The following is a 13,067-nucleotide window of genomic DNA, read 5'->3' on the forward strand; positions in this document are numbered from 1 at the left end:
ACAGATGCTAAGGTTAAGGCCATCATCGAGGCACCACGACCACAGAACAAGACTGAGTTGCAGTCATTCCTGGGACTTATTAACTTTTATCATTCGTTCTTACCCCATAAAGCTTCGGTAGCTGAACCATTACATACTCTGTTGCAGAAAAAGAATGTGTGGCAATGGGGGCAGGGGCAGCAGAAGGCTTTTGACTCCTTGCGAGGAATGCTGAGTAGCAAGAGCGTCCTTGCTCATTATGATGAGTCGAAGCCGCTGGTCCTGGCATGTGATGCCTCTCAATACGGCCTGGGGGCGGTGCTGAGTCATAGGGAACCGGATGGGTCGGAAAAGCCCATCTCTTTCTATTCCCGTACGTTGTCGCCCACGGAGCGCAACTATGCTCAAATTGACAAAGAGGCGCTTGCAATTGTGGCACTGTAATAGTCGCTCAGTTTTAATGGATGTAGACACCTCAGTGAACAACCTACTCTAAGAATCTGATCTCATTCTTGTTAATAGCTGCCTACAGAAGTCTGAACTTCAGTATTAAAGGATATGTTGATCAATTGCACATTCACTATCAGCCAATTTTGCAACATCTTCCCTGTTTGTTGCAATTCAATTTATTTGTGTTACCTAATTCCTGGTTGCCCAATGCTGGCTTCTCAGTAATGTTGTCCTCTCTCCTCTTAACCCATAGCAAGCTCATGTGCAGGTTTATATGGAGACAGAAAACCAAACTGCAATAATACAGTTCCACTTCCAGCCATTCACAACGCACCCTGGCACGAGGCAGCTGATTTTCTGGACTTTTCTGATTCTCTACTTGCTCAGCCTGTTTGGGAATGCTACCATTGTTCTCATCATCTACACCACACATTCTCTTCACACCCCAATGTACTATTTCTTGGCTAACCTGGCATGTCTGGAAATTGCTTATTCTTGTACTGTACCATTGCACCCCTCACTCTGGTCCACGTAGCTTCTGCGCAAAAGGTCTCTATCACCCTGCCTGGCTGTGGGACCCAAATGTTCTTCTTTACCTTCCTGGGAAGCTCTGACTGTGTCCTGCTAGCAATCATGGCTTATGACCGCTATGTGGCAATCTGTCACCCGCTCAGCTACACTGTCATCATGAACTGGAGTGTGTGTGTGAAAATTGTTGTTGGGACCTTGGTCATGAGTTGTTTCTTTGGCATTCAGCTTTCTGTCTTGATATTGACTTTGCCTTTCTGTGCCAATAAGGAAATCAATATTTTTTTCTGTGATTTCCCTGTTGTCATGAAACCGGCATGTGGCAATACCCATTTCCACCAAACTGCCTTTTTTATTGTCAGCATTACTGTCATCACCATTCCTTTCCTCCTAATCTGTATCTCCTATGCATTCATTGTGGCTGCCGTTTTGAGGATCAGCTCTGCCACAGGCAGGCAAATGTTCTTCCCACTTAATGGTTGTCCTTCTGCAGTTTGCCTGCGGCAGTTTGATATACCTGCGTCCCAGCTCCAGCTACTCACCAGAGGAAGGTAGAGTGGTGTCTGTGGTCTACACCTTTGTCACTCCTGTGCTGAACCCCTTGATCTATAGCATGAGGAACAAAGAGTTAAAGGATGCCCTTATCAGAGCCTTAAAAAGGGCTGTGCTGCCCCAGAAGAAATGACGGTGTTGAATCGCAGCCAGGGAATGGTACACCGTCTACTGCCATCTGTTCTAATGGTATGGTGGAACTGAAACCACAGGTCAGTGATGGAAGGATGCATAGGTAGGCTCTATGTCTAAGCTGCAACTGTGCCTCAAAAGGAATGTTCTTTGCTTGTAGCAGAAGTTGCACCAGTGCATTGTGTGGCCGATTGATCTGAATTCAGAATAGGTATTCTTGAAGGAAATGAATCAAATGCCCGATTGAAAGCAAGCAGAACAACAGCTACACTAATGACACTGAGTTCTGTTTTGATGGGCAGGAGAACCTGGACAGGTTTCCAGCCACAGAGAGAACTAATACATTTCATTCAGGGGCCTGAAGATATTGTGAGGTAACAGAAGGAAAATACCCCAAGAAGAGGCTGGAATGATGTCATCAAAGGAGGGTAGCAAATGAGGCAGACATCAACCTCAAACTGAAGCCTTAATTACTTGGGATCCATTTGCCCGCTTACCCAGGACGCAGAGGTGACAAAGAAGCACCAGGGATTCAGTTCCTTCGGAGAAAAAGTTTATTGTGATCTGCGCAGAGACCACCAGCGGAATTATTTCCAAAGGCTGGGGGCGTCTAAAACACGTAAGCAAGCAGTTTTTATACCCTAGCAGCACCTCCCAACCACCCCACCACCAGTAACGTATCATATCATATTCCCCCCTTTGCCTTATGGCCTCATTGGGTGTTGCCAGAGCATTTTGGCAGTGCACTCCTTTCGCTTATCAGTCAAACCTGCATATCTTATTTGCTCCAGATGCATTTCTCCTCCTGCTCTCCGGGCGTTGCCTTCCAACTGTCAATGCACCCCCCCTGCCCACTCCCTTCATTTCCCTCCTCTTCTTCTGAACAACCTAATCCATAGGTTCGTTCGCAGGGATAGGCCTATACTCTCGCATGAGGGCAATCACACGGGGTCCCATCATTCGGGACATCATTTTTTTTGCATCATCTGTTGCAAAAGCAGGGAATACAGAAGCAGAGCAAAAGCAAAATTAGCAAAGGTCCCATAAGCATAGCAAAGAGCCCCCGGAGCCACCCTGTTGGGAGGAAATTGTCTAGCCAGGACATATCCCATCATCCTTCCCAAGTTTGTACAGGAACATGGGCTACTTTTTCTGCCAATTGAAGCCACTTGTTATAGAGACTCTGAGCCCCCTGTCTTCTCATTTCATGTGTGGGGAAAATGCTATTACGATTTAAGGCCTGGAAGCATTTGGCCTTGGGAGTGGATTCTCCCACCATAAATAGGAGAAGGATCATCAAGGGGATGGAGGGGGATCGCTTCCTTCCAGAAAACCTATGGCGTTCGTGCCAACAGAAATATAACAGCATCCATATAATCAAAGCAGTACATGTCACCCCTATCCACCATGCCCGATGGTTCCAAGGTTCCTCCCACCATTCCTTAATCATGATAAAGGTCTGGGGAAGGATTTGGCCTGCCTGGGCGTTCAGGGCGATCAGGATAAAAGGGGTCGTGGAAACCTCCAAGGATCAAAACCTATAGTATGCAAATAGAACCCTTCTAGTCCTGCGGGGTGACTATATCCTTGGTGGGTGGAGGGCAAACACAAGCCCCACGGGGAAGGAGCCCAAGGTTGGTAGATTACCACACACCCACAAGAGTAGGTGGCACTTGGTGTCAAAATACCCACGGGCTCTTCCTCACACCAAATAATACACACTAGAGTTCTTTCGGAATTTAAAACATTATCAGGTGGTGTTACTCGAACTGCAGGTACGTTGGGAGCGCTGCCGGCGGGCGCTCCTCCCATCCACTTCTCCAGCCGTGCCTAGAGGTCCGGAGTGATACCAGCAGAGCGGTCGTCCGCTGGGCGCCTGAAGATGGTCAGCCGGAGGGGGTCCTCGGGATGTGGGGACACAGTCCAATCAGAGACTACTTTCTTCACTCAAGAGTGGTGGACCCAAGGGGTAACGCCAGCAACCTTCACAGCAGTGGGTGTAGAGAGGAGAACAGTGTAGGGTCCCTTCCAGCATGGTTGCAGCAGGATTTGGGCCCAGTCTTTTACCCACACTTCATCACCTGGGTTGAACTGGTGCAAGGACTCGACTAAAATGCAAGGAGTCCGAGCTTGGGCCCACCTATTGAGAGAGAGAAAAACTTGGGAGAGTGACTGTACATAATTATTCAACTCCACATCTTGAACAGGGATAGGTGAAAGCATGCGCACATAAGGAACCGGTCTTCCAAACATCACTTCAAAGGGTGACAAGTGAGTACGTTTCGATGGGAGACTACGGACTCTAAGCAAAGCCAAGGGCAACATGGACACCCAATTAGACCCTGTTTCTTGGGTCAATTTGGACAGTTGATTTTTCAAAGTCCTATTCATTCTTTCCACCTTCCCAGAACTTTGGGGTCTATAGGCAGTATGTAATTTCCAGTTTATTTGCATTATTTTTGCTAATTCCTGCAAAACTGAATGCACGAACGCTGGGCCATTATCTGATCCTATAGAGCGGGGCAAACCATAGCGGGGAATGATTTCCCGCAGCAGACATCTAGTGACTTCAGATGACCGCTCAGTCTTAGTGGGCCATGCCTCAACCCATCCTGTGTACGTACATACTGCCACAAGCAAATAATGATACAATCCACATCGAGGTAATTCAGTAAAGTCCACAACAAGGTCCTCCATGGGTGCCGTCCCACTGTGCTGAACTCCTGGTGGAGCCAAGTGTCCAGTTCTAGGGTTGTTCCTTTGGCACAACATGCATTTCCTGGAAGCTTGGGCAGCCAGTTGGTAAAGGTTGGCCACATAAAAACACTTTTCCAGCTGCTTGGTCATGTCATCAGGTCCCACATGGGTGGACTCATGGTACCGCTGAATTACTTGCCGGGACAATGATCCTGGGATCCATATCCTCAGCATCTGCAGTAGCCACCTCATGGGCAGAGTACCTTGGTTTCAAGGTGCTATCCAGAATTTCTTCTGGTACCAGGGCCCCAATGAAAGATGTTGGGGATGAACCCCGGGCTGCTTCCTTTGCTACCCGGTCAGCCAGGCGGTTTCCCCTGGCCTCTTCACTAGGTCCAGTTTTGTGTCCATAACAGTGTATCACTGCCACTGCTTCAGGTTCCCAGACAGCGTCCAGAAGGTCTAAGAGCGCCTGAGGGTGCGCCACTTGACCCCCTCTGGAGGTGAGCAGACCTCTTTCCTTCCACAGTGCCCCGTGGGCATGCAGGGTGAGGAAAGCGTACTTTGAGTCAGTATAAATATTGATCTTTTCCCCTTTTGCTAGACACAGGGCCCTGGTAAGTGCCGTTATTTCAGCCAGTTGGGCTGAGGTTCCCAGTGGGAGTGAACTGGCCTCAACCACATTGTTTTCAAGGGCTACCACTGCATATTCTGCCTTTCGCTGTCCAGCCTCAACTATAGCCAGGGCCTTCTCGGCTGCGGCTCCAATCTGGTGGAACGCTCTGTCACAAGAGACTAGGGCCCTGCGGGACCTGACATCTTTCCGCAGGGCCTGCAAGACAGAGTTATTCCACCAGGCCTTTGGTCAGGGCACAGCCTGACTCCCTCCTCTGGCAACCTGCACAGAATCTTGCTTAATCAGTTGCCATTAATTTGATTTCAATTGATTTTTATAATGAAATATTTTTAGAATGTGCAATTATCTGATTGTTTGATTGTTTTGATTGTTGTTAGCCGCTCTGAGCCCGGCTTCGGCTGGGGAGGGCGGGATACAAATAAAATTTATTATTATTATTATTATCAAATTAGTAGGCTTCCGGGAGGCCCGCCTCATCCCAGTCAATACATTCAAACAATTTTATAATTTTCGCTGGGTTCTCCTCAAAAAAAGGGGTTCTGATTGCGCCAATTACATACATCTGCGCTTGAGAAAGGCACATGTTGGACTGTATATGTTTGTGGCGCTGGCGCCCCGTTCACCCCTGGGGGTCCCGGTGGGTCATTAACCCGGCGCAGGGGGGCTATTTTCTCTGCTCTCTCCTTTTGTTTCTTGGCTGCCTTATGCAGGGCAGCTCTATCCCAAGCCTGTTCCCAATGTCTCTGTTTCTTCTTCCATTGGTCTCTTTTACACTCCGCGGCACTCACTAAGTGCCCACTAACGTCTATTTCTTCCTTAAAGTCATTTACAAAATCTCTAACTCTTTTCCTTTGTTCTTCAGTCCACCTCTTTCCACCCTTTGTCAACTTTCCAATAGTCTGTCTAAACTCCTCATCCTCTCCCTTTTCCTCATCTGATTCATCATCTTTGGCCTCCCCTGGCACTGCCGTTGGTGGGGCATATGGGGGAGGAGGTCTCAATACACCTTCTTCTTCCGGGTCCTGTAAGACCGGGGGTTTTGGCTTCGTTCTGACCGCACACAGGCGGGCGCCCTGGTCTATTCTACTGCGGCAGGACTCCAGCCACGAGGGATTTTTTTCCACATTAGTTTTCCAGGTGGAAATATAAGGAATCTGGTCTGGGTGAACATTAACTATATTTTGCCACAGGGGGTCTATTAACTGCAGGTCGAGAGTGCCCTCTGATGGCCAGCCAGTTCCGTGCGTGGGCCAAACTACTTCACATAAAGTTCTGAGTCTCTCTTTCTGCAACTTAAAACCCCAATAGTCATGTTTTGTAGCTGTTCTCCAGTTATCCAGTAAACACTGCAAAGGGGTACATTTACTGCCTCCAGATCCCATGTCTAACAAAATACTCTGCTCCTATATGGGACTTCTCTTCAAACACACCGGTTTTGCTACAGACTGTGGCTTGGACGAGCTCGCGCTGCCAAGAAACTCACAATCCTACACACGCTTGGCCAAGGGGACGCTAAGCCCCGGCCTCACATATACATTCATCCTTTCACACCACACACAACACAGGCTCCCCTCTGTCCTCCCCTCCTACCCTCCTGGCGGCACTTTTACTGCCACGGCCAGGTGAGGTTGATCAAGCCTCTAGCCCCTTTCCCTTAGGGCTCACCTTTCTCCTGTTGTGGGTCCCTTTCCTTGGCCTTCCTTTTTCTCCCTCGACCCGGTGTCTCCACTTCGGGACGGCGTGGCTGGCTCCCCCTACAAACTGGCAGGGTGCGCGCTTGGAGCTGCGAGCGCCAGCCCAAGCTGTTCACCGCGGTCGAGCCTGGCCTCCGGTCCAATGGGTATGGGCAAATCCCGGACGAGCCCCCAAATCTGAAGCCTTAATTACTTGGGATCCATTTGCCCGCTTACCCAGGACGCAGAGGTGACAAAGAAGCACCAGGGATTCAGTTCCTTCGGAGAAAAAGTTTATTGTGATCTGCGCAGAGACCACCAGCGGAATTATTTCCAAAGGCTGGGGGCGTCTAAAACACGTAAGCAAGCAGTTTTTATACCCTAGCAGCACCTCCCAACCACCCCACCACCAGTAACGTATCATATCATATTCCCCCCTTTGCCTTATGGCCTCATTGGGTGTTGCCAGAGCATTTTGGCAGTGCACTCCTTTCGCTTATCAGTCAAACCTGCATATCTTATTTGCTCCAGATGCATTTCTCCTCCTGCTCTCCGGGCGTTGCCTTCCAACTGTCAATGCACCCCCCCTGCCCACTCCCTTCAAAACCAGACTAGCCAGAAATGCCTGGTGGGACTGGCATGGGGATTTTGGACCTCGTATTCATCGGGAGACAACTTCCACTGATGAATTGGACTGATGATTATGATTATGGAGGACTGCCTGCTGGAAGCCTGAGGGCCCTGCTCTGCCTCTCGCCACCTGGCTTGGGGCGGGGCCTGACAGGCTTCGCAAGGACTCTGGATGCTCCTCTTTTGAATGGTTTTTATTTTTTATCTGTGGCATTTTAAATGGTTGGTTTTTGTTTTTATTGCAACACTGTCAAGGCAGCCAGGCTGAATAGCTCCTGGGGTTAGGGAACGTGGAGGCAGCCCAGAAGCTGCATCTGAGAGCCCCTGCATCGCCTAAAGGCAGCCAGGCACTCCTCAGCTCCTGCATGCAAGCTGGAGTGGACGCGGGGCTCTTTCATGCAAAATGTTATGACTCCTGAAAATGCACAGAAAATATGGGAACTATCAGGTTCCGAATACACAACAAAACCAGGGAAGGGTTATTGCTATTGTTTCATTATTCTAAAATTTCCCAGTAATAATCCAGCAGAAACTTGGTCTCTTGTGAAGGTTGGCATTTAATATTATTGCATAGAAGTATATTTTATAACACCTTAAAATTAAGTGCTTTTTCTTGCAACATTTCTCCTTCCAGTGTTTCAACCACCATCTGAAACACATGCACCACAGTATGAAAGCAGCTTGAGACTTGCTGCTCTCTGATCTTTAAAGTTTGGGCCTTCTTTCCTCTTAATGATCGCTATGGGGAATGAGAGAAAGGAGCACAAATTTCTTCTTTCCTAAAGTGTAGGAGCCTGGCTTTGTATGAGAATGTGAACTCTTTTGTGACTGCTATTAGACAGGGATGGAGGGCAGTTTGAAGTACTTGTTGAAATGCGAGTGGTGGTGATGGACCAAAAATAGTGGCAAAGTTCACAACCAGGGAATGAAGGGCTAAGAGAGCAGCTCTTTGGCTCATCCATCTTGTTTCCTGGTTCTGAAGCTCTTCCTTTAGAAAGCATGCCAAGACCCTTAAGGGAGCGAGAGTGAGGAGAGAGATTTTCTTTTCTGAAGTGCAGGCATTAGGATTTATGTGAGAGTGTCAACTCTCTTGTGGATGCTCTTACAAAGGAACAGAAGGAAGTGTGAAGTACTTGATGATTAAAAAAAGTAAGACTCTAACTATTGGTATACTCACATGACTTCTCTGAGTGGTGAGAAGTTCTGGGAGGTGCTGTGTTCACCTGGGTTTAGATGCCTTTGGTAATAATTCACAGGAGAATTCGTGACATTTCAGTTTATTTATTTAATATATGCATATACAGAATCTTAGACTAGAGGCAGATTATTGTTTATTCACACACACACAAAATACAGAAATAAGTGAATACAGAATAAGTAAATAAAATAAAATAAGTAAATAGCAAAAATAATTACATATATGATACATTTTACAATAAAGCAAAAAGATTGTAAGGATTCATATTATGCTGGAATTTATTGTTCCAGAATGAAAAAGAGACTACCCGTCTACAAATCTATGTGATAGTTTGTTATTTGTTACTCTGAAACATATCAATTTACCGGTAATCATTGTTTATATCCCAGAACTTCTCAAACCAGTGAGAAACTAACTGAGCTGTGGTCTGCCCCCCTTCTAGCAGTACATATTTTTGCGGCCGAATAGTTTGGTGCCACTTCTAAATATTGCTCCAGAGCTATGTTTTTTTTTCAAATATCCTAGTAAGAGGCATTTGAGATCATATGATATTGAATTTCCAATCAATTATTAAATTCCATAATTGCCTGCCCCCTTACACTGAATTATTGCACAGTCTGCTTGGAGGCAGTTACATCTCTAGAATTTTTTGGTGCTTTTGAATAAATCTGATTAAATGTGTGTAGATCTCCACAGAGGCAGTATTGGTATAGTTATGTAAGAAAATGTATAAATACCTCTCTCACCATTTTGCATAAGGTGTGGGGTTCATTAAATGATATGGCCATCTTGGCAGACACAGCCTCAGCTTCTACACCAGCCGCTTGTCATGAACCACCACGAACAGGAATGGCAGAAACTGCAGCAGAGACATTCTATGCTTAAGATAATGTTCTATTCTCTTGTTAATTGTACTGGTTTAAGCGGTTTATATTTGACTTCCTTTAGTAACATTTTATTCTGAAATGCTTAAGGTATTTTTTTGTTAACTTTGCTTCATTAGACATTCATTCTGACCTCCTTCGTAATGTTCTATTTTGAAATCTTTAAGATAATGTCTTAGTTTCCTGTTAATTATGTTGCTTTCAATGTATATTTTATACATGGCTTTCATTGGTAATCTTTTATATTGGATTGTTTAGTCTGATATTTTGAAGTGTTGTAAATCACTTTGAGATTATTTGTTGAAAATATAAAGCAATATAGAAATGAAAGGAATGATGATTATGATGACGAGAGTAGAACTGCATTAATTCCTCTCTCTTGTTACAATCTAACGAGAAACCCTCTACCTATAGGTATTACCATGGGGCAAGATGCTGCATGGGGGTTGTACATAAGTACCTCTGCTGCTATCAGCCTGTTGCTATCATCGCTATGGTCTAACCTTAATGAAGACTGCTAGCTGTCAAACTTTTTTGGGGGAAACACTCTTCTTCGAAAGGCTCTCTTCAGTGCCTCTTTCAGTTCCTTGTTTCTCATGCTATAGATCAGAGGGTTCAGTAGGGGAGTGACAAAGGTGTAGAACACAGAAACCACTCGACCCTCCTGTGGTGAGTAGCTAGAGTTGGGCCGTAAGTATATGAAACTGCAACAGCCGTACTGTAAGAGGACAACCATCAAGTGGGAGGAGCACGTGGAGAAAGCTTTTTGCTGGCCTTCAGCAGAACGGATTTGCAAAATGGCCACCGCAATGAAGCCATATGAGATACAGATTAGAAGGAAGGGTATTGTGATGACTACAACACTAACTATGAAAATAGCAGCTTGGTGGATTTGGATGTCACTACAACCCAACTGCAGAATGACTGGGACATCACAAAAGAAGTGATTGATTTCATTTTGGCCACAGAATGGCAAGCGGAAAATAAGGATGGTCAGTTTTAGAGACAACAGAAAGCCCAGTAGCCAGGATACCACGACAAGGGAAGTACATACAGTTTTGTTCATGATGAGCATGTAGCGCAGTGGATGGCAAATTGCCACGTATCTATCGTATGCCATGATGGCCAGTAGGACACAGTCAGCTCCTCCCAGGAAGACAAAGAAGAACATTTGGGTTCCACAGCCACTTAAGGAAATGGTGGCACTTTTCCTGGACAGAAGGTTGGCCAAAGCCAATGGAGCAATGGCAGAAGTGTAGCAGATCTCCAGAGCTGCCAGGTTGCCCAAGAAAAAATACATGGGGTTATGGAGAGAGTGGTCGACATGGACAATAAGCACGACAGCAGCGTTCCCACAGAGGCTGAGGACGTAGAGGAGCAGAAAGAGAAGGAAAATGACCAGCTGTGTCTCAAGCAAGGTTGAGAAGGGACGGAAATAGAATTCAGTATGGTTTTCATGTCCCATGAAGATGGTAAAGAGGACCTGAAGGGAAAATAAAGATCTCAGTCAATGAGTTACCTTGGCTCAGCAGTGAGGATACGCTCATACTGCAACCTGGCTTCCTAAAATAAAGTGTCTGCACCAACTCTTTTCTGTTCTTAGTAAAAGGTTATATAGAGCATTCAGATGGGGAGCATTCCTTTAGCAATCTATTTTATTTTTCCTCAGAGGACTGGACTTCCTGTACTGGTACAATTAATATATTAAATTTGCTTCATTTTTTGGAGACATTATTGAAATATAAGTATGCTTGGTTAATGTTTTACACATTATTGTCCAAAAGAGTTATTTGCTCTTGTCAATGAAATGTCAAAATAGTATTTTACGTAAGTTTGCATATCATGGCTGATTTCAAAATACAAATTCAAGTTGGACCAAAACAGAAGATATGTGTAAAATTGACTGGAAGACAGTGACATGAGCTACTTAGACCTCTATGGTTCTTGGAATCAGCCAATCAATTTTTTTTGCCATTATAAGTTAGAAGGGGAACTGCAATTGACTTTACATGCTATCTGGAGTGTTGTGCTTCTTCTGTGTGTGCCTCTTGCTATGTTTTATCCAGAGCACTGAAGGCAACATGCCATGTGACAAACTGGACTCTTTTTAATTGTTTGCACTTGTGAAATTTACACTTTCCATTGGAAGCTCTGCTCCATCAGTAGATGTGGGTGTTAGTACTCCAAGCTAAATTTAAGGAGTTGAATTTAACCCTGTATCTTTTTATACTTCTCTGAGGAGTACAGTATGATTATTTATCCCACTATAACTGTACAGAGAAACATACAAAGGTAACCATTCTGGTTTATAGCATTCATGTTAGGATAAATTTTTTAGGCAAAATGCCCAATTAATGGATAAAGGCAGATAGGCATTTTACATGTAGCTCAGTTGACTGAGTTCAATGGGAAATGTGTACTGGGTTGGAACCTTGGCTCAAGTAATTTTGAAGCACATTAGATGTGACAGCAAAGCACCAATGTACTCTAAGAAAGTATCTCGAGACAATTCTGTTCATGGCATCTAGTGTTCATCTAAGCTGGAATGGGGAGTCTTCTGGCTCTGATAATGTGGCCGTTCCAATGGAGTATGCATCTGATTGTAGGGGAAGTAGATCACATTTTAAAAAATAAAATAAAGTAGCCAACCCTATTCAGAAAAGCACTGGATGTGAAATCCACATGGATTCATTTGTCAAGTTTAGAATATGTTAAGGATCTTATTCAATCAAAACATTGAAAGTCAATGAACAGGAACAGATGGGTGATAGAACCTGCTCCATTTAATATGTTTATGATTGATTGATTGATTGATTGATTGAATCTTTATTTGAATCAGCCACCAGCCAAAGCAATAAAACAAACAAAATACGATATACAGAGAATAAAGGTAAAAAGTCAATTATATAAAATACATTTTGCGGTCAAATACTGGATCTTATTCTAATTGCCCCATCTAAAAACCTTGCAACCTTTGCTGTCATCTGCTCATCTTGATCTGCCAAGAGAAAGGACACTGTAACAGTGGTTGTACGACCCAGAATGGATAATAATAGAGAGATGATAACCTCACTCCTCAAATCTTTATAAAGTGTGCAAGCCAGAAGGACATGGACCACCGATTCAGTACTGCCATCTGAATGAGGTTTTGGTTAAATCATGGTTCACAATGAAAAGACATTTAGAAAACAAATTGCAGTTAGCTGAAGAATGAACAAGTATCTGCTTTTCCATTTATTAGGAACAACCTCAACAGTATTTTGGCTATGATCTGGAAAAATTTGAAGCTTCTTCTCCCTTTTCTTTTTCACTGCACATAGTCTGGTTTTGTACACATCATACATTTCAACCACATTCCCCATGTCCCAGAAAAAAGAATCCTTGGAACTGTACATTTTACCCATCACAGGGGTACAAATCCCAGCACCCTTAAACTGCAGTTCCTAGCATGGTGGGGAACATGCTATAAATGCCCTTTACATGTATGAGGTCTATGCAACCTATGCATTTTGATTCTAGAGTCTGGAATCTCATACACTAAGGATAGAAAAAAAGGAGAATGCATGCTGAATAGAAAACATGTTGAATAGAGAATGAAAGGCTTATGAAGTAGGAAATGAACAGAATCCACATCCACAGAACTGACTTACTTGAATACTCCTTCTGCTGGACTGCCAAGGGAAATCTGAAGGCATTTGCTGTTGCTC

At 44.8% G+C, this 13,067-nt stretch overlaps 1 protein-coding gene and 1 pseudogene across 2 annotated transcripts; one reads left to right on the plus strand and one right to left on the minus strand.

The window, feature by feature from the left end:
- Window positions 1-703: 703 nt before the first annotated feature.
- On the plus strand, window positions 704-1,642 carry LOC309355418 (olfactory receptor 10V1-like; annotated as a pseudogene). The gene has a single exon. The product of its transcript is annotated as an olfactory receptor 10V1-like (transcript).
- Window positions 1,643-9,877: 8,235 nt separating this feature from the next.
- On the minus strand, window positions 9,878-10,825 carry LOC309356649 (olfactory receptor 10V1-like; the record flags this gene model as incomplete). Its single annotated transcript, XM_081888204.1, has 1 exon — window positions 9,878-10,825. The coding sequence occupies one exon, from the start codon at window positions 10,823-10,825 to the stop codon at window positions 9,878-9,880; it is 948 nt and encodes a 315-aa protein (XP_081744330.1).
- Between the last annotated feature and the right edge of the window lie 2,242 nt (window positions 10,826-13,067).

Source organism: Podarcis melisellensis (assembly GCF_964234715.1).
Source record: "Podarcis melisellensis genome assembly, chromosome: 1".
NCBI lineage: Eukaryota > Metazoa > Chordata > Lepidosauria > Squamata > Lacertidae > Podarcis > Podarcis melisellensis.